Raw genomic sequence first — 22,831 nt, forward strand, 5'->3', positions numbered from 1 at the left:
CAAGCCCAAGTTCTGCTTTTAGTCTCGCCTGTCACTTAGATAGTGTGTAACATTAGCTGACAGACAAGTTCCAGAGGAGACACTTGTGACATCTTTTATAGAGAATTCTGAAAAGTACAACATGGGAACATCAATTTACATATAGCCATTACCAATTTTAGTGGGTTTCAGGATACTTAGCATAGAGAAATTAACTTTGAACATTTTTCAGGAGCAATAGTTCTTAGAAGAGTAATTTTTTGTCTATTAAAACAATACATTATTATTTCATCTAGTTCCCATTCTAAAAGTCCTAAGGATAATGTACTAGCTTCATCTTGATTTCTTATTTTTTATTGATTGGTTATTCTCCTTTTAGAGTGCATTCCCTCTTTCTTATGACACACTCCCTCATATCACCATGGAATGAAACTTATTCCTTTTTAAAAGTGACTCTTACAAGCTAGGAGAGATGAATTAAATCTATGTGTGATCAGATACCCTTTAGGGCATATGGTATCTTCCTATTGAATTATCTACATTTTATCTATTTTTTTTCATTTTTCCAAGGTTTATTGATGTATGATGGCGAATAAAAATCGTAAAATTTGTAAAAATTGTCATTTTTATAATAAGAACACTTAAGGAATTACTCTTAAAAAATTTCCAGAGCAATAATACATACTTATAATACTTAATAATGTACAGTTCCTACACTGTACTTTCACATGTTAAAACTGAAGGATGATAGTCTTTGACTAATAACTCTCTCTTTTCCCATTCCCTAGCTTTTAGTAAACAAAATTCTACTGTTACTATGAATTAATCATTTTTTTAGATTCCACATATCAATGAGGACTCTCATTTGAGATGAAATATTTACTTATGCCTGATTTATTTCATTAAGCATAAATCTCTTAAGTTTCATCTAAGTTGTTACATGCACACATACACACACACACACACACCTATGTTGCTATAAATTTGAATATCAAAAACAATCAAAAATGACAAGTGATATATGCAATAAACTGTGCAAGATGTTAAAAAAGTAATGTTTGACATTTTCATTCACACTTCCCAGTTTAATTTCTCCAAGGTGATAGCTTTTGTCTTGTCCACTAATGGATAAAAATTTAGTAGATATAAATCAGTAAGATTGAGAATTGGCATAAGACAAAAATGCATGGTTAAAGATGCTCTTTTAAAATTATGAATCATTTGTAATCATTGAAATACAGAAGTGGATTATAAATTAGAAAAATAGATTCTGACTATTTTATAAAACTCATGAATTTAAGACTAAGGGATTTGGAGTTCATTCGTTAGGTAAAAGGAAGCAGGAATAAAAATTTCTGAACTGGAATCAACACCAAAATTAAGGATGTTGCTAGTGGTATGATACAAGCTAGAAAGATTTCATATTAAATGCAAGAAGACCAGTAAGGTGGGTATTGCAAGAGTCCAAGTCTAAGGGAATAATAGGAAAGACACAAGATAGTTATTTAGGGGAAGAGTGATTAGAATTTGGTAACTGATTATGGAAGAAAATAAGGAGAGTAACAGGTAAAGATGCTTCAGATTGCTCAACTAATGGTCTGGTAGCAGTATTGATGCCAGTAGCAGAATCACAGTTGTCTGAAGTTGCAGGTTTATAACCTGGCTCTACCCTCGGTTTTATCCAGGCATAATTTCCAGAGGAATGTGTGTGCAAATGTCATTGATTTCCAAGGGCTCTTTAGACACATGGCATCTGTAGTCCTAGTACTCCTGCAATCCCCAGGACTTTAGCAGGTGGCCTAAATATTTATTGCCTTCAAGGAACTAACTTTGCATATCTATTGCCTCACTTATCTCAAAGTCCTGAGGAAATTCCTTAGTGACCATTTTAGTGGAGAAGCTACATTTCTATGGCAAAATTCAATGATATACATCAGTTCTTTCCCTGGGTCAGAAAACAAAATGGAAACCAAAAACCACATATGCATGCTTGACCATAACACAAAGTGGTCTATGCTTTTATAATGATACAACATATATGGCCTTTCTTGTAACCAATTTTATCAAACTCAACATCTCTATAAAGTAGGCAGTCTCATTTTCATATGAGATTTTCAATCACCGAATAAGTGGTATATGAGTAAAGCAATCCCGTTTAACTTGTAAAATATAGAACTCTTAAACAACTTATTTGACAATATCTATTACAAATATAAATAGTCACAAATGTGAATTATAAATACATATTATACATCATTTTAAGTCAAATCATTTTGTGTAAACTTTATGTTCATAGCACTATTCCAAAAAATATAACATATCCTAAAAGGACAATTTTATAATTAGCTGAAGAAAGTTTGAGCCACCAGACAATTAAATTTTCAGAAAACAGATACCGTTTTATTAATGCAAAACAGTGATCGTGCCTGAGTCTTTATAATTATTTTTACTAAAAACATATTTTAAAAATGATGGTACTAAATTGAGCAAGTAGACGAATAGTGAGTTGTTAAATCATTCCAGAAACAAACACAAACACAAATTATATTAAAATTACTAAAAGTACTATACTCGAAGTTGGTAAAATGCGTTAAGTCTGTATCCACAAGTATTATTTGGCAAATGTTTTCTAATTAAACTTTGACAGATATTGCTACATGCATCCCAAACTAGTTTTCAAATTTACACTTAGAAATGTTTAAGCATATGTTTCATGTAGTCAACATTTTCTTGTGTGTGGGGGAGGTACCAGGGTGTGAACTCAGGGGCACTCGACCACTGAGCCACAACTCCAGCTCTATTTTGTATTTTATTTAGTGACAGGGTCTCATTGAGTTGCTTAGTGTCTCACTTTTGCTGAGGCTAGCTTTGAACTCACAATCCTCCTGCCTCAGCCTCTTGAGCCACTGGGATTAAAGACATGCACCATTGCACCTGGCAAAATATGTGGATTTTTGATAAATATTCAGATTTTTGTTGAGGCTGGTTTTGAACTCGAGATCCAACTGCCTCAGCCTCCCGAGCTACTGGGATTACTGGTGGCCCACCATGCCCGGCTTCAATACTTTTTATGTACTTCTATTGTTATCACAACATAATAGTTTATTTAATGAGCACATATAAAATGTGCTAGGGATGCAATGTTAAATTACAAAAAAACCCATAAATACAAAAACAAAAAAGACATATACCTTGTCCTTAGGAAGCATGATCATAAAAATACTGTAAACTTGAAAATGTGAAAAATGAGGAATGAAAATTACATAGAACCTCTAAGAGAAGATACCAAGAAGATTTAATCCATACATTAGGTACACCTCTGAAGAAATGATCTGAAAGAAGAGAAAGAGAAAAGTGGAAAAGTGGGCAGGAGGAGTTTTCATACTCAGTTTGTGTTCATCTCCATGCATTTGTGTAATCTGGTAGGTAAAAGTGGTATTGCTTTGTAGTTTCAACTGGTATTCTTATGAAGGATGCTAAGGTTTGTTTTCACATAATCCATGGATAAATCTCTGCTGGCTATGCGTTGTTGTATCCTTTGTCTTTCTCTAATGGAGTTTTGGTTATTTGAGTTATTGATTTGTAAGACATTGTTTGATATTAAGAAAGTATTTTGTGTCATGTATGTTAGAATATATATATATATATATTCACTGTGATTTTTCTTCTATGTTAGACTTTTCCTTTTTACATTCAGTTTTGAATAATGCTTTGTATATCTTTTCCTTAAACATTTATAACTTCATATCTAGAATCACAGCCATTCCCTGTACAAAAATGCAAAAAAAAATTCCCCCAACAAACTAAAAACGCTTGAGTATAGAGTCAGTCTGGTGAACCTTGATGTGAAGCATAAAGCAAAGAATCAACTTGCTGCAACTTTTGTTACTGGATAATACAGTTCCTTTACTGACTGTAGTCGTGTCTTATTGTGTGCTACATTTCTACATCCTTTCATGCTCACATGTCAATTTTTCTTTATTCTTTTGAATTGACTTTGCTTATTCAAGCACTAGAAATATATTAAAATAAATGTATTAATATCTAACACCTCACTTTCTTTACTCCCATTTTTTTTTTAAATAAGGACCTTTCCCATGTTGGTTTTTCCAGATGGACTTTATAATCAGGATGTCAAATAAAACAAATTAAATGAAAAGGAAAGTCCATTGGTATTTTTGGACATATCAGACTATATTCATATAAAGATAATTGTCGTTTTATAGTATTGACTACTTCTTTCTAAGCCCAAACTAAGGTCTTTCCATTTTTATAACTCTGTGTGGTTTATAAATTCTTTCTTTTCATTTCTTTAAAAGTTTATTTCAAGGTTTTTATTGTTATTTTGTTACCTTTTTGCCAACTTCAATGTAAACAATTTTCTTCTTTTGTTACAGTTTGCAAATGGCTGTTGTTTATGTATTAGAATGTAAACAGTTTTTAAAGAGTTTTGAAACAGACTAATAAAAATTATTATTTTTGATTCAATTTCAGTATTTTTTCTTTGTTTTCCAACACACAGATAGTGTTCATTTTTTTTTTTTGCTCCTTCCCAGGTTTGATTTTCACTTTGAAATGATGAATTATCATCATAACAAACATATACAATGTAAATGAATACCATATATGTGTGTGGGTCCATGTATATGTAATCCAACATCAATCAAATATTTCTGGAAACTCTCACAAGAATTTAAAACCTGAACAAGACAAAAATCCATCGGGGATCCTGTCAGCCTGTTTTTTTTTTCTTTGTGTGTGTGTGTGTGTGTGTGTGTGTGTGTTTTAATATGGTCACAATATCTTTATTTTATTTATTTATTTTTATTTTTAGGTGCTGCTGAGTATTGAAACCAGTGCCTCACACATTCAAGGCAAGTGCTCTACCACTGAGCTACAAGTGCAGCTTCCTTATGAGATCACATGTCTTTGCCTTCTTTTTTGTGCTGTTTAGAAAGTCTTTCAATTCTGAAGTCATAAAAACAGGGTCCTATATTTTCTCTTGAAAGCCTTATGTATTATATTTTAGCCTTTATCTTATCTGGAATTGATTTTTATTATGGTCTGAAGAACGTGTTCTATTTAATTTGTATATATGCACATCTAATTATGACACTACATTCTCCTGAATTGTCAAACGTAACTAATCTGCAATATGTTACCTTACTCAGACAGGAGGTGAACATACAGTCATTGACTGCTTATGACTATATCTTTGTCCTATTGTTCTACTTGTCTAGCTGAAGGACACACTGTGTTAGTTACTATAGTTGTATACTAGGTCTTGGTTGCTTGGTGGAGCTAGATTCCCACCCACTCTCCTCCTCATCTGCTTCTACCTTCACTTGTACCTTCATCTCTTCCTTCTTGAAGAGTATATGACTTATGTTCATTTATAAATATATTTTGAAAGTACTTTGTTAACTTTCATTCTGAAAAGCCCTGGTAGTATGTTTATTGGAAGGTCCAGGGGCTTCTAACTCATTTACAGGAAATGTGAAATCTTCATATTATATCTATCCATAAATATAGTATATTGTCACTAATATACACTTAATTTACTTAACTTAAAAAAATTTTTTTAGTTGTCAATGGACCTTTATTTTATTTATTTATATGTGGTGCTGAGAATTGATCCCAGTGTCTCACACATGCTAGGTGAGCACTTTACTACTGAGCCACAATCCCAGCCCAATTTTGTTACTTTTAATAAAGGCATATACACTTCCTATCTTTGGTTGAATTTATTTCCAAGTACTCTGTATTATGTACTGTTAAAGCAAATGTTATTCTCCTTACAAAGTGATATTTTGTATTTTTGCTGTTGACTTCTAATTTTGTTTTTTTTTAAATTGGTTATTCAAAACATTACAAAGCTCTTGACATATCATGTTTCATACATTAGATTCAAGTTGGTTATGAACTCCCATTTTTACCCCAAATACAGATTGCAGAATCACATCTGTTACACATCCACATTTTTACATAATGCCCTATTAGTAACTGTTGTATTCTGCTACCTTTCCTATCCTCTACTATCCCCCCTCCCCTCCCCTCCCATCTTCTCTCTCTACCCCATCTACTGTATTTCATTTCTCTCCTTGTTTATTTTCCCGTTCCCCTCACAACCTCTTATGTGTAATTTTGTATAACAATGAGGGTCTCCCTCCATTACTATGCAATTTCCCTTTTTTCTCCCTTTCCCTCCCACCTAGTGTATCTGTTGACTTCTAATTTTGGACATCAATCTTATATCCAATAATTTACTAAACTCACCAATTAATACCATATTTTACCTTTACATTATATTAAGTTTTTCTGTAGGTAAATCATTTGTGAATTAAAACAGTTCTATTTCTTCCATTCTCAACTGTATACTTGTTTGTGTCCCAGTATATACAGAAGCAAGAACAGTGAGATCACTGCTAGTTTTTTTTTTTTTTAATTTTTATTTTATAGAGTATACCACCATCAGGACTTATGTTTGCCATTTTTTCTTGTAAATATACTTGAGAAATTATGATTTTATTGGATATTTTTTCTCTATAATGAGGTAGTTCTAGTTCTTACTTTTAATCTGTTAATGTAGGATTAAGGTCTTAAATAATACCTGAATTTTATTATCCTGGCAATGATGATTTTATCTCCTTGGATTACTTTTGCTTATTTGTACAATGCTGTTTTATTTTGAAACTGTTTTCTTCGTCATTCTGAATCATTCTTAGAGAAGAATGAACTGTAATTTTCCTTCCTCATAATTGTTCCTTCCATTTCATATTACCATAATACTAGACTCAAATAATGAGTTTTTTATTCTTAGAAAAATTAGATTAATAATAGCATTATTTTTCTTTGAATATTTTCCTGTGTCTGGGCTGGCATTTTCTTTGGAAAGATTTAAATATACAGATTCAATTTCCTTAAATAGTTATAGAATTTTAGGTCCTTCATGATATTTTTTAATTTCACCTTCACATAATTTTAATTTTTTGACAGGAAAATATTCAGTATATTTTCTCAGTAGTGTTGATATGACTATAATTGTGTGATGGATCCTTCCTATTCCTTTTGAACCATTACTTTTTTTTTGATTAGTCTTTGAGTTTTACTTACATTTTCATAAAAATAATTTGAGTTTCATTGTTGATTTAATAAATTTTTTTTCTATTTCATTAATTTATAATATTTATTATTTCTACCTACAATTTCTTTGTTATTTTTCTAACTTCCTAATTTTAAAAAATAGGTCATTAATTTCATAGTTAAATTTTTATTTGTATTTAAAGTTTCTCATTTTCTTCCTTGAACTGCTTTCTCCCTATGCCCCCAAATTGTTAAATAGAATATTTGTTTTTATTTCATTATGAGAATATTTTTCTTTTATCTATGAGTTTTTCAAAAGTTGATTTTTGAATTTCTAAATGTAATTTTTAGTTTTCTTTTAATTTTTTAACTTAATTTCATTGTAGTCAGGAAAGTTTATCTGTTGATTAATTTTTTGTAACGTGCGTAGACTTGTAAAATATTCTTTGTAAATATGCAGTGTGTTTTATTAGAGTGGGTATTCCTCATTTCTTGACTATAGGTTCTGTTATCTGCCACAAGAATATTTTTGACTACTTAAATCTTATCTTTTTCATATAAATCTTTCTATTAACTTGACTATCATTAATAGTGAGTGAGTTAAATATCTACTACAGCATAATTGTAGTTATATCTATTTCTCCATTTATTTTTTTAATGTTTGCCTTTATTCTTTAAAGCTATGTCATTAGATTCTAATTGATTCCAAGGATTTATTTTTCACTCTATGGAGTATAGGAAATAATTTATTTTCAGCTGACTTGAGATAGACATCATCAGGCAAGGAGCTCTGAATCGTAGCCCCCATAACCCAGAGTGCATTAAACCCCAGCATCTCTGTCCAATACCAAGACTCAACCTATTCTGAATGATAAATTCCTGCTCTCTTCCATTTAAATAGGTTTCTTCTAACTTTACTATACAAAAATTTCACCTTATGGTTCTTTAGCTTGTCTGTTTATAAAATGATTACTCTCTTTTTAGGGTTTTTTTTTTTTTTGAGTGTGCAAAATGGAGATGGGAAATTTCAATATCTTCTCAGCTTCTATTTGATCCAAAATTCTAATGTAAAATTTTAAAGTGAAAGTAAATGCCTAATTACTACTTAGATTATAAAAAAATAAGTTTCTCAAACAGAAGATTTCATTTATTACTGCTGAGAGCACAGGAGGTAATACATTGTACATTAAGTACATTTTTAAGTACATTCAATGTGCCAAACACCCAAGAATTATTTTTTCAGATGATGGGAATACAATAGTGTACTAAGGAGACAGAAATTTATTACACCAAATGTATAGCACTTGAGGTAGGGTTTGAAAAAAAATTATGGAGAAACTTAAAGTGGAAAAAGTGGAATAAACCAAAGTTGTGTGTGTTTATTTCAATTTTAAGATATAAGAAAAGCTTCACTGAAAAATGATACTCGGGAAGAAAACTAAAGAAGAGTAACGTCAGCCATATGGACTTCAACAACTTTTAAGGCAAAAACAAGAGCAAAAGCAAAGGCCTGTAAGTGAGTATTTGCTTCATGTGTTGGAGTTACAACAAAGAGCAATAAATCTGTAGGATAGTTAGTAGATAGAAATGACCAGTTATAAGGGATGGGGGTTTGAACAGGTGGAACCAGAAGGTCACTGTGAGGGACAGGATTTCACCAAGTGAGACAGGAAGCTATTGAAAGATCTTAAGTAAAAAAAGTCAGGCAATTTGATTTGGTTCAGAACAATTTTCCTAACTTTGAGTTGGAAACAGCCTCTGTAGAAGGCAAGAGCTGAAAAAAATATATACATCACTTTAGAGACTACTGTGATAATCCAATAATCCAGATGAGAGGTGATGATAGCTTAGTCCAGCATAGTAAGAGGACAATTAAGTGAGAAGTAATCAGATGTGGAGTTATTTATGATGATAGAGTTAACAGTTGATGGGTTGAATGTGGACTGAGGAACATAGAAGGCTGAAATATAGTTATGTTTTTTGATTGACAGCTAGAATCATGGAATGTGATTTAATGTGATAAGAAGACCTCAGGGGGAAACACTTTTGGGCAGAGGAGGAGTGATTTTCATATATGTGCACTTAAATAAAATCTCCCCCCACATGGACTTGGATATATTTCAAAATGCAGAATATTATTACTATAAAGCTTTAATTGATAGCTTACTAAAAGTCCCAAGTAATATAAAATACGTTAAACAATTTCAATATGCATATAGCATCCACTTTCTAATCAAGTTTCACTGTCAGTCTGTGCATAAGAGTATTTTATTTACTAAGACAATTAATATATATATTTTAAAAATAATTTATTATTTAATATATATTTGTTGAATAACTAATATATACCAAGCACTATCAAATCTATTAGAAATCTCATCATAAGCAAAAACATGGTTTATCACCTCTTGAGCTTATAGCCAAGTGAAGTGTATGTCTGATAGATGAACAAATGTGTACATTGGCCAAGGAACTGGTGTCACTAAGATGTTTAATAGAGAAATTCATCCACACAGAATATTTCCTTTAGCAAATGGCTGTTGATCTGATATATAAAATGTAAGGAAGAGAAAATTACTCAATGATGGGGAGAAAGAGCATCTCAGGTAGGAGTAGCTACCTGGGTCTATGTTCTGCAGAGAGTGGAAATACAGTACATTAGAAACACTGTAAGATCTCTAGTGTGTCTGCTGTGCAGAAAAGTCATGGTATAGAGGATGAAAGGATCACAAAGCAAAGTATGACTGAAGAGATAAGGTGAGGACATTATTCAGAGCCAGCCCAGAATCAGTTGAGTAGAGCTCAGTTAGCTAGAACTCATCCACATTTCTGGCACAGCACTGTAATTAATATAATGGGATTTGGATCTGGACAAACTTGGCATTCAATGTCCGTTCAGGCACTTATTAATTGTGTGAACTTTGGCAATCATTATCTCTAAAATAAAGTTAAGATTATTGCCTTCCTTATTTAGGTGGGAGTAGAAGTCTTTGGCCCCAAGGTGCTATAGCACTGCAAAGTTTTGCTCTTCAGAGCAAAAATCTCCAGATCTAACAAAGCCAGAAAGTGGTCACAGGATTATGTTATTAATAAGTACTTTTAAAATTATTATTTCCTTGACAATTTATATATTTTTCAATACCTAAAACTTGGATTGAATTTTTATAAACATTAAATTAGGGCCTAAATTTTAGTAAAACCATGCCCAATAATAAGGAAGTTATTTTACTTTGGTTAGAACTCACAAAGAGAATTGAATTAATTTGTAGACCTAAAGAAATATCATGTGGGATGTATGTGTGTATGTATGTTCTTTCTTTCTATCACTGCTCTGTTCCTGTTACCTCCTATATATATGAAATATTATCTAACACACCATTGAATATCATACAAAAAGCTTTATTACTTGCAATGAATTGCATCACAGAATAATATTTAAAAACACTTCATACGGGCTGGGGATGTGGCTCAAGCGGTAGCGCGCTCGCCTGGCATGCGTGCGGCCCGGGTTCGATCCTCAGCACCACATACCAACAAAGATGTGTCCTCCGAGAACTAAAAAATAAATATTAAAAAAAAAATTCTCTCTCTCTCTCTCTCTCTCTCTCTCTCTCTCTCTCTCTCTCTCTCCTCTCTCACTCTCTCTTTAAAAAAAAACACTTCATACATTTGTAGACAGAGAGAAATATGTATACACCATCTGTTAGACTAAAATTCTAATGTTGCATCTTTTGCAACTCAAATACAACTTCCCAGTGAAACACTGACAGAAAGAGTAAAAGTCTTCCCTACCTATTACATGACAAAGTTCCTCAAAGTATTGCCTGTACACTGGATCCTATTTGGTGAACACTTTTAAATTACTGTTTTGTCTGCGGATAAGTAGCTGGTGATAGAATGTTAATCAGTTACATCACTGAACACATAGTTTAGTTTAGCAGGCTATTTTTTTCCATTTCAAGTTTTTTTTTTCAGTGAAGGAATTTAAGTGCAGTATTCTATCATAGCACCTTATCTCATCCCAGACCACACTTGGGCAGTAAGATCATTTATTGAGTAGTTAAAAAAAAACCCACAAATTTAATACAAAGAACTTTACTACATATAGTAAAGTAAATTTTAGATGCCTTAACATCTCAAATGACATGTGTATAAGAGAGAGAAAAAAAATTTAGGTGCCTTAACATCTCAAATGACATGTGTGTAAGAGAGGTGGAAGAAAAAAGAGAGGGGAAAAAAGGAAAAATATTTTAAAAACTATATAAAATGTAAACACATTGGTCCTTGCCTAGCTCCTGGGAGGTAACCTCTAAGCCCTAATATTAGAATGAGGAAATAATTATAATTGTAAAAACCTACAGAAGTAATAAAAGAAAGTATGAAATTTAACTACCAAAAAATATTTGCAGGCCAAAACATTAAAAATCAAGATTAAGTTAATTAGAACTAGGAATATCTTTCCAATATTTTTAATCAAAAGAGAATAAGCTTAACACAAAAGAACTTCTGAAATATGAATTAATTTACTCAGCTCTAAAGTGACAATAAGAAAGAACACTTAGCTCAAAGTTTTGGGCAATTCGGTTAGATATATGTGTTCAGTTTAGCAAAATGCCCATTAATCACAGACAATGTTGAGTTTTTATAGATAGCCTTTGGCAAACCAATATAAAATAGAAGATCTTTCAAACTTTGAAAATATTATGTAATTTTGTAGTAAAGAGTTAACTCAGCAAGTTGGGTGGTCCCCAACCTGAACATTCCAAAGAAAGGTTTGGTCCTTGCCTAGCTCCTGGGAGGTAACCTCTAAGCCCTTGGAATATCTTGCCAAGGTATCTTTGACAAGAATATCTTTGTTTAGCTGGGGGTCTTGGACCATGACAGTTTCTGCTAACAATGTGATTTATGGTGGGGTCTAGAGTAAGTGTGACCTCTGGAGGGGTTGGAAACTGAAGTTTTGCCTTTAGGCAGTCTGCCATGCCCACAGGACCGAACTTCAGGAAAAATACTGGATACCAAAGCTCAGGTTAACCTCTTTTGGTTGCTAGTACTCTGGCCATGTTTTCACACTCATGGGAGAATAAAGCACCATCTGTCCCCACAGCTTCACTGGGAGAGAAGGACTGAGAGTTTGGGCGTGGTGCCTCTTGGATGCTTTATGGGAGTTTTATCCTTGCTGATTTTAATCTGTATTCTTTCATGGTAATAAACTATTATCATGAGTTAAACAGTTTTCTTGAGTTTTGTGAGTCCTGTTAGCCTAAGGGTGATCTTGAGGATACTCTTCAGAACAGTAAATTAATCACAATTAATGCATTCTGATCTGAAAGCAAAGTGTCTTATTTTAACAAATTGTTGTTCATAAATAGCATATAGTGAAAATAGGCTCAATAAACTATAAAATTTAGAAATAATTTCTCATATTTTTATTCATAAAATAAATTTTTATACTTTGTCATAATAAAGTAATGAAGATGCTGTTTGTATTTTATGCATAGATATTAATTCATTTCTTCCAATTAAAACATTTTCTTGATTAAAACTTTGGTTATAAGACAATTAATAACCCCTAAATTATTGCATAAAAAGAAAATAATTTTGGAAAAGAATCAAGAAACATTAGTTTAAGGCACTTTGTTCCTTTCTTTTTTTTAAATTACAGATTGTATCCTGTTCTTTTGTTTGTAATCGCACATAAGATATTTTTAAGTTCATAGTTTTGCAACTTAAAAAGGAAACTGACATTGTACTAGGTTCCTTTGCAATAGTAAGAGAAGGAGTTTTTATTCTTTGATTATTAAAATCCTCCCTCTCAAGAGTCATCCTTTATTACTTAGTGATTCATTGACTTTTCAGCTGTATGTTGAGTTTTTATGTGAATTTCTAGAAATCAGTTCAAGTCAACAAATATACACTCAAATCAGTTTAGAAATAGTTTGTGATTATGAAGATATTCTTGAATTAAAAAGTTAAAAGAGAACCATTCTACTATTTTAAAATTGTGGTTGAAAGTATATGTAAGAATTTGTTGTTAGTTTTTAGAAAAATATTTTCACTTATATAATTTGACACCGATAAATAGGTGATCCAAAAAAAAAAAAAGACAAAATAAGACCTATGATCCTTAATCAATTATAATTCTAAGTAAAAGTGTTCTGCTTGTATGTGTGTTTGTGTGTGTGTATGTGTGTGTGAGAGAGAGAGAGAGAAAGAGAGAGACAGATCTGTAGATATATTTAATATCTGAGAAGACTCTCCATTTGATGGGCTGTGAATATATGAATATTTTTTAATTCCATTTTTCTTTATTTCTTTTACATCATATCTTATACTTTACACTGGATGATGCTAATGATAATGACACAACTTATACAGATAAATTTCCTCCTGTTTTTATTTTTACAAAGATGACATCATTCTCAACACCTCTCATCTCTCATTGCCTAGCATCAAGAGAACACTAGTCGACTTTCAAGACAACTATTTCTTGGTGAAAGAAAAGTTTTAGTAACTTATTAAGAAACCATTTGTATATGAAACTGTTAGTGCATAAATGATATAAACAGTTATTATCCAGAAATTCACTTTTATTTATTCAAAATTGTATTTATAATTTATCTGCAGCTTATGAAACTATTATTTTCTTTCTTGCTCCAAAACTTTATTCTTAATATTTTTCCTTCAAATAATGCCGATACTTTTCTATACTGAAAATATCTTTGAATTATACTGTATTAAGAATGCAGATCCTATTGTTTCTGGGTTGCAATATTAAGTGAGGTTATTGCATTTTTCCCTAAAGGATGATGATTTTTAGGTTATTTATCTTCTTCTTTTTTTTTTTTGAAGTAAATCAACTCCTTGTATTCAGGTTAGTCAACTAAAGACTAAAAATATATATGGGAGAAAAGTAAAGTTATTTTACACTTAAAAAAGCCAGGCATGGTAGTGCATATCTGTAATCCCGGTGGCTTGGGAAGCCAGTCTCAGAAAAAAAGTGAAGCACTAAGCAGATCAGTGAGATCCTGTCTCTAAATAATACAATATAGACAAAATAGGGCCAGGGATGTGAATCAGTGTTCAAGTGCCCCTGAGTTCAATCCCTAGCACCCAAAACAAACAAACAAACAAACAAAAAAACAATCACTTGAAAATTGCCAGAAGAACAGATTTTAAGTGTCCTCACCAAAAACATAAATAAGCAAGAAGTATGTGAGGTAATACATATGTTAACTACCTCAATTTACCGATTTCACAATGAATTTATATTTCAAAATAACATGCTGTATTGGACAAATATATACAATTTTTGTCAGTTAAGACATGTAAAAAATGAATTTTGGATAATGTCTTATTTCTTAGACTGGGTTATGGATACATTGAAATAATCAAATTTTGGTTGCTCATGGAACTTAGTATCATTTAATCACTCCTTTTTACTTGAATAAGTCATGTTCTATATGAGTTTTTTTCTTTCTTTTTTCTCCACCCCCCATTCCCTGATTTTTTTTAAACAGTACTGGGGATTAGGGATTGAATCCAGAGCCTCACACTTGCAAGGCAAATTCTGTATCACTGAAACTACATCTTAACTCCATGAACTATTTCTTTGAAGTTTTCTTCTACCAATCAAATTCCGTTGCCAACTCAATCTTACTCAGTTGCCTACAGAGTCCAGGAATATAATGAAAATAAGTCAAAATTTTAATGTTAAACACACACATACACGAACACACACACACACACACACACACACACATATATTATATGTTAACAATTAGTTCAATTTTTCATCACTAAAGGACAAACTAAATTGGTCTCTGATCAAAGAAGATTTCATAAAGATTACCTTCCTGAATAGGGCCTCACTACTTCTGAGTCCAGTGAAAATAATTTTATTGTATTACTGATTAAACTAGAAATTGGGAAAACCTATATTTAAAATCAAGTCTGATTTCCAATTGCAGGTTATTTTTACTACAATACATTTCTTGAAAATATTAACATTATTTTTAGGCCATGTTAATCCCAAAGTAAGCCCACAACCAGGGTATTGTTTCTAATTTTACTGACGATGCATCTAAGGCTCAAGGATAGCAGTAACTTCAAGTGGAAATTCAGAAAAGTGTGACCTGAGTTGTGCTTGAGTACAAATACCTGCTCCAACAAATTAACGTTTTTATAATCTGGGGAAGGAAATGAACCTCTTTATACTTCTGTTTTCTTTCCTTTAAAGTGGGTACATTAATGACACTAAATAACAAGATTATTTTGAGAACTCAGAAATGTGGAAGTACTACCTAAGTGTTGCTATTTTTACTCATTATTACTATTAGTAAAATAAAAACTGACAGCAATACTTGTTTTTGGTACTAAATGAACTAATCTATATAAAGTGCTTAGAATTCTACCTAAGAATTATTAATGTTAATTACATATGATCATGTGTCTAATTTAATTCCATTTTAAGTCCATTATCCCTAAATCCTGCCAGTTAATTCTTTTAGTATGTGCCTCATAGTAATAAACACTGATACTATTATAGTCTAGGAATACTTGCACTTGTGCCAAAAATATGTAGTTTTGCAGTTTCATCATTATTGCAATACTTACATTATTTGGAAATGTGTAGTGAAATCAATCATACAGTGTAATGATTTTCTTGAGAATTTTAATAATGTAATAAGATTTTGTTCAAAGTGTCAAGAAGGTTATAACTTTCAAAAGCTATATATCTTCTTTGAACTTGTGTAGTTTTTCTCCACCTTTCCTTATATCCCTAAGTCTTAAAATATTATATGAATTCCAAGTAAATATCAAAATATATGCCTCTAATTCAATAACTGATATTATAATCATATATGCTAAAATATATAATTTAGGGATGACTTTTACTTACTTGTGACCCATTTCATGAGCAATCGTAAATGCAAGATTCAGGCCATTGTCTTCAGCAATGATACACTTTCTCTTTTCACTGCACATTCCATTCAAGTAAGCTATACCTAAAAGAAATCAACATTCATTATCATATGTCTGATTTACATTGAAAACGCTCATACTAAGTATTAGTAGAGGGAATAAAAATGATAGTTGTTTCCACTTAAATATATCAATGTGAAATTATAAAATCAAACCTTTATAAATACAATTTTAAGGAAAAATGTGTAAATCAATCAATAAACCCTAAATATTCTTCCAGTTTCATATTTTAAATGAATTATTTTACCTTTTACCTAATTCTCAAAATATATACTGTAACAATGTATCTTATAAATATTACTTTTCTTGTTATGTAACATAAATGAACAGTAACAACATAGAAAATATAAATAAAAAGTAATCGCTATGGTTTGGTTATGAGGTATCCTGGGAAAACGTCGGTTCATGCAGGAATATTCAGAGGTAAAGTGATTGGATTATGAGAGCTAGAACTTCATCAATCTGTACTAGTTTGAATGACTGGGTGGTAACTGTAGGTAGGTGGGGTATGGCTGGAGGAGGAGGATCACTGGGTTTCTCCCAGGAAGAGTGCATCTTATGGGCTCCATCCTTCTTCCTCTCTCTCTTTCTATGCTTTCTGCCCCCCACTCCCCGATCATAAGATGACCAGCTTTACTCCACTGGGCCCTTCTGCCATGATATGCTGCCTCACCTTAGGCCCAGAGCAATGGAGTCTATGGACTGAGATACTGAGATTTCTGGATCTGTGAGCCAAAATAACCATCTCTTCCTCTAAGTTGTTCTTGTTGAATAGATTGGTCACAGCAATGCTAAACTTGACCAAAACAGTAATGATTATGCTAAGTATTTTTAAATTCTTATAAAATGATTTTAATTTCAAAAAAATGTAAAAAATAAACTATATATGTCAGTCTTAAACTGACATTTACATTTTATATTAATGAAATTTTGAAATTGTATTTTAATATGTATAAGAAATAGCTTTGCTATTTGAATAATTAAAAGACTTCCTTTGAAACTATCTTATTTAAAAATATATTCTCTTGGTTGAATAATGATGAAGTATCACTTATAATAAAAATTTTAGCAAGATGTTAGTCTTTTTGGTTCACTTTATCAGAGAGGGAAGATAAAACATTATCTTCTCCTAAAAGGACATTTACATTTTCTTGATGTTTGAAAATAAAAAAATAAAAATTTGAGATTAAATGTCCCTCCAAAATACAAAAAAAAATTATAACTATAATTAGCATGCTTTTTACTACTATTTGGTACAAAATTTCCTGCAGGATTCCCACATATTTTGCCACCTTTTTCATCACAATTAAAATTGTCCTATCAACATGTTCATATTTAAAACTCAGTGTGTATTTTCATCATGTCATTTGACCCACAGATCAGTACATATCAAATATAGGTGCTTTAATAAGTTTTAAGTTTTACATTTCTTCTCTTGTGTATTATTATTATTGATATCAGAGATTGAACTCAGGGGCACTTCAACACTGAGCCACATCCCCAGCCCTTTTTATTTTTTATTTTGAGACAGGGTCTTGCTAACTTTCTTAGTTCCTTGCAAAGTTGTTGAGGCTGGTTAAAACTTGCCATCCTCCTGCCTCAGTTTCCTGAGCTGCTGGGCTCTTATGTATCTTAAAATATCATTTTACCCCACATAAAAATAGTATTACTACTTATTTACAATTCATATATTCTCCACATATTTCTATTCTTATTGACTAGGATTCCCAATATAATATTTAAATATATAGAGTGCACTGATCTTATTTTTCCCTTCTGACATTCATCAGAATGATTACAGTTTCACAGTTGATTATGATACTTGCTGTAGAACTTTCATTAGATATGTTTTAACTTAAGAAAATTTACTTCCTGCTGTTCTTGCAGGTCTAGGTGAAAAAAGAGGAAACACCTGACATATCAGTCAAAGATGGATGGGAGTCACATAGTATTTTCTGGAAAAGAACCAAAAGGTGTAGATAGACACTGAGAGATAATCCAAGAGAGCTGATTAAGCTCTTTGGGAAGACTTTATTTAAATGAGTCAGAAAAAAAAAATGTTTCTTCAGCTAAGGATAGAAAGCACCTATCTGGAATAGCACTAGTAGGCCTAGTGGCTAAAACAGAAAAGGATATTAATGAAATTCAATATGGGTTGATGTTTTATAGATCACGTGTGAAGGAAGAACCAAAAGCCATGACTTGACAGTAAATTTGAGAGTGAAGAAGGGACAGAACATGTCCCTGTAGGAGATAAGTAAAGAGGTATGGCAGAGGATGCCTGATAATTTCAAGAACAAAATGCAGTAATAGAATAAAATCATCAATGAAGAAAAAGAGCAAACATATTACAAAAAAATCATGGATGATTGTGGTCAGAGAGCAGAATTTAGGGATTTGGATTTCAGAGAAGTTCGTAGGTATCATAGGAGACATGCCTAGGTATCATAATGAGAGGATAAAAAGGTGCAGGTAGTGATCATCTAGAGTGATGCCAAAGAATTAGTGAGTATTGGGTGGACTGAATAAATGAACAAGAAATTGATATGATCAAAATCAACTCAAGAAAGTGGGAAAGGTGGCCAATGTCTATAGAAAATATGGGAAAACATCAAAATCAATCAATTTTACAGCTATAAAATTGGTAAGGTCAAGTGCTTCAGCTTTAAAGAGTTCATATGCAAGGGTGGGAGAGAATTTGAAGCAGAGAGAAAGAGAAAAGTGACAAGTACACCACTGTTGTTATCTTTCTTGCATCAGTGATGTAATATACAGGAAGAGAAAGAATGAACAATGATCTCTCTAGGACCCTAGCTTATAGAAACCTATAACCAACAGTTTATAAGAAACCAATGACTATGGTAAAAACAAAAAAAGGTGGTAGATATTCTGGTGTACAATATCAAGGCATATTTTGTACTAGGTAGAGGGAAGTGAAGGGAGGGGAGGGGAGGGGAATATGTGGATAGTAAGGATAGTAGAATGAAACAGACATTATTGCTTCATGTATATATATATATATATATATATATATATATATATATATGATTGCCGACCAATGTGATCTTACAACATGTATACTCAGAAAAATGAGGAATTATGATTGATCAAAGTGCATAAGTGAAATCTCCTGTCATGTATAACTAATTAAAACAAATTAAAATTTTAAAAATAAATGTATACACAATAATATAAAATATTCAAAAAGTGATGATTATGATGATTACATATTTGCATTGATGGATGGCTACAACTATGTATTTAAAAACCTTACTGCCACATAGGCATAGGATAACAAATCAACTAAGTATGTGTCAATGTGCTAATAGAAATTACATCATATGGTAAGATTATGGATACAGTTCTTTTTCTTTTCCTTTGCCATTTTTTAAATTCACGTAAGTGTTTATAATAAAAATTAAAGATGCACAAACATAATCTTGTCTGTGAGATTAGATTAATAAATAGAGGTTCTACTAATTACAGATCAGGAAATGGTCTAAATACCAAAAGTGACCTTCTCCTGTTATTCTTTTAATTAAGTGTAAAACTTAGAATCCTCAATAAGATTGATAAATTCGAATTTCATTATTCTTACATTTGGTAGATCAAGGAGTTTTTCTTTGCCTTGAAATTTATGGAGAAAATTGTAACCATAACTAATTCAAATGACTTGCATTATCCTGTTTAAAAGCCCATGCTTTTAAAGTCCTTTCAAGAACCCACATGTTTCTTATTATAATAAGGGATAGGGGTTAGAAGGGGATAGGATTTAACACAGCTGTTATTAAAGATAGATGTAATACAGACCCATTTCAAAGAGCTCCTAATATAAAGAATTCTTGAAATGTAAAGCAAACAAAAACAATTTTCTAATTTCTCATCTAAATTGAATCAAGTCATGTACCAGAAGTCAAAAGAATCTCTCATCCCAAAACAAATAATACTATCCCAGGACATGGCATGATACACACCATCAAGATGGTCAGGCTCCTGAAACCCTACAGGATGTATTTTGCAATATTGAACCAATGGGGAAATCAGAGTTCAAATCTGATTAAATGTACATAATCTATACAGAAATACTCAAGATCTCCAGCCATCAGGGAAATGCAAATCAAAACTCTACACATTTATTCTCATCACAGTCAGAATGACCATTATACAAAATAATAATAATAACAAATACTGGAGAGGTTATGGAGGTAAAAGAACTATTACACACCACTGATGTGAATTCAAATTTGTACATCCACTATGCAAAACAGCATGGAGGATCCTCAATAAATTAAAAATGAACTGACCTGTGCTCCACCACCACTCCTGGGCACATAACAGAAGGAATAAAATCAGTATGCAAGAAAGAAAACTCCATATCCATGTTTATTGTGGCACTATTCACATTAGCCTAGATATGGAATCAGCCTAGGTGTTCATCAACAGACGATTGGATAAAGAAAATAAGGCATGTGTATATATATATACACACATATATATATATATACACATATATATATATACACATATATATATATACACACACATATATATATGTGTGTGTGTGTGTGTGTGTGTGTGTGTGTGTGTGTGTTTGTATACACACACTATTATTAGCCATAAAGAAAAATGAAACCCTATCATTTGCATGAAAATGAATTGGATGGGAGACATAATGTTAAGCAAAATAATAAGCCAGACACAGAAAGACAAGTATCACATGTTTTCTCTCATGTGGGAACTAAAAAAAATCAATTAAATGATCTGGAAGTGGAAGAGGGACTATTATGAATTGGGAGGGAAAAGGAGAAGTGAGGGAGAGAGAGGTGAAAGGTAGGAGAGGGTAAGAAAAATATGCACGTATACAAATGCCACAGGAAGGCCATTAACTTATACAGTTAATATGTATTAATAATTACAATAAACAGAAATTAAAAGTAAGTCTTCTGGCTTACTTAACTTTTTTTAAAATCTGTTTTTTGTTGTAGATGGAGGGAATGCCTTTATTTTATTTATTTTTATGTGGTGCTAAGGATCGAACCCAGTGCCTCACACATGCCAGGATAGTGCTCTGCCACTCAGCTACAGCCCCAGCCCCTAACTCTTGTTTTTAACTACTAGTGACACTACCTGAGTTCAGAATCCTGGCTCTCTTGGTACAAAATCCTAGTAGGCTAAGCGTGATGATGCTAGCAGCTTTGGAGGCTGAGGCAGATGGATCACTAGTTCAAAGCCAGAGTCATAAATTTAGAGAGGCCCTAAGCAACTCAGCAAGACCCTGTCACTAAATAAAATTTAAAAAAATGGCTGGGGGTATGGCTCAGTGGTTAAGTGTCCCTGGATTCAATCCCTAGTACCAAAAATGAAAAAAAAAAAATCCTGGTAGTGTTAGAGGTAAGTTATTTACTCTATTACTCTATCCTTTGAGGTAAGTTATTTGCCCATCAATTCTATAATTATTTGCAACTTGATGGAATAATAACTGTGATATATAACAAGCAGGCAAGTACAAAAGTGGTAAGCATACCTTTAGGAATGTGAGCCACACAGATGTACTATTTCAAATGTGATCATTAGGATAAAAAGATATGTGACAGTAGAAAAGAGATTCTAGAAAATTCAAAGAATAAAAGGTTTTAGAGAGGGAAACACTGGATAAAAGTTAAACAAAGAAAGGCAAAAGAAGGTGAGAGGTGGGTGGGAGCTTCTGAACAAAGGACTGAGCTTGGAGAAGGGAAAGGTGATGATAAGAGTCAATATTTCTCATGGAGTGGTGGCTTAGGTTCTCTAAATGTGCAAGCCATGCAGTCTATCTCTGCATTAACACTGTATCTAGTGTAGCATGAATAGTGAATGTGCTAAAGGAATTGCATATTCCATGAAACAAAAATTAATAAACTGTGATTCAACTCATGCCTACAATGTAATTTTGAAGAATAAAAATGTACTTCATACAATTACAAAGAAAATTTTTGAAATGATATAATGATGTTATCTAGATAATATGACATCTATTTGCATGATTACATTCACTTGAACATATTTTTAAAATAATAATTAGTCTTACCAGTTGGGTAATTATCTACCTGATTAAGTAAAAGACAAGATAATGATCTATGAATATAAAAGTACAATTATACAAATTGTTTCATAAATATAGTTATAAATGTAATTTTAAAATATAGTATTCCAGATTTTCTTAAATACTGAAGTAATCTACAATATTCTTAACAGTGCAGTTTTTATAAATACTGAGAAAAAAATGACTTCTTTCAAAAAAAGAGTATACTAAAATATGAACTATATAATACATTTCTTTGACCAAATGTGGTAAAACATTATATAGACATTAACATGTTGTTTGAGTTTCAGTACCATGGTAGACTGAGTCCCCCGTCATTAAGAAGTTTTGAATGTACAGTGAAATGTGAAGAAAAAATTCCCCAGTACAAATAGGAATTTTCTAAACCTTGGAGAGATAAGATCATAAGTTGAAGTTGCTACAGCCTGGGTTCCATTAAGATTCAGGTTTTATTAGAGAGGGGTGTTGTTTCAAATTGTTTGCAGTTACAGATACTCTTGGGTAGAGATTGAGATCCATGCACAAATACGAAAGCCTGGAATCGGTGTTGTTCGTAACCTTTAAGCATCCATTAAAGTAACTTTAAACCTGCCGATAGAGGAAAGCAGCAAAGTAGTTTGGAACAATAACAGCATCAACAACAAACCTTCTGGTTATGATACAATACATTCCATTAAGAAATCAAAACCTCAAACTACCATGAGCATA

The 22,831-nt window shown here is 31.9% G+C and overlaps 1 protein-coding gene across 3 annotated transcripts in view; it reads right to left on the reverse strand.

Moving 5' to 3' along the window:
• The window catches only part of Adamts19 (ADAM metallopeptidase with thrombospondin type 1 motif 19), a 248,026-nt gene that overhangs the window by 114,110 nt on the left and 111,085 nt on the right, over positions 1-22,831 (reverse strand). For all 3 annotated transcript variants that reach the window (XM_078047942.1, XM_078047950.1, XM_078047938.1), the window contains one exon: positions 15,962-16,067. In XM_078047942.1, coding sequence (XP_077904068.1) covers positions 15,962-16,067 — 106 coding nt within the window. The remainder of the gene's footprint in view (positions 1-15,961; positions 16,068-22,831) is intronic.

The sequence above is a fragment of the Ictidomys tridecemlineatus genome, chromosome 1 (assembly GCF_052094955.1).
Source record: "Ictidomys tridecemlineatus isolate mIctTri1 chromosome 1, mIctTri1.hap1, whole genome shotgun sequence".
In the NCBI taxonomy this organism is placed as follows: domain Eukaryota; kingdom Metazoa; phylum Chordata; class Mammalia; order Rodentia; family Sciuridae; genus Ictidomys; species Ictidomys tridecemlineatus.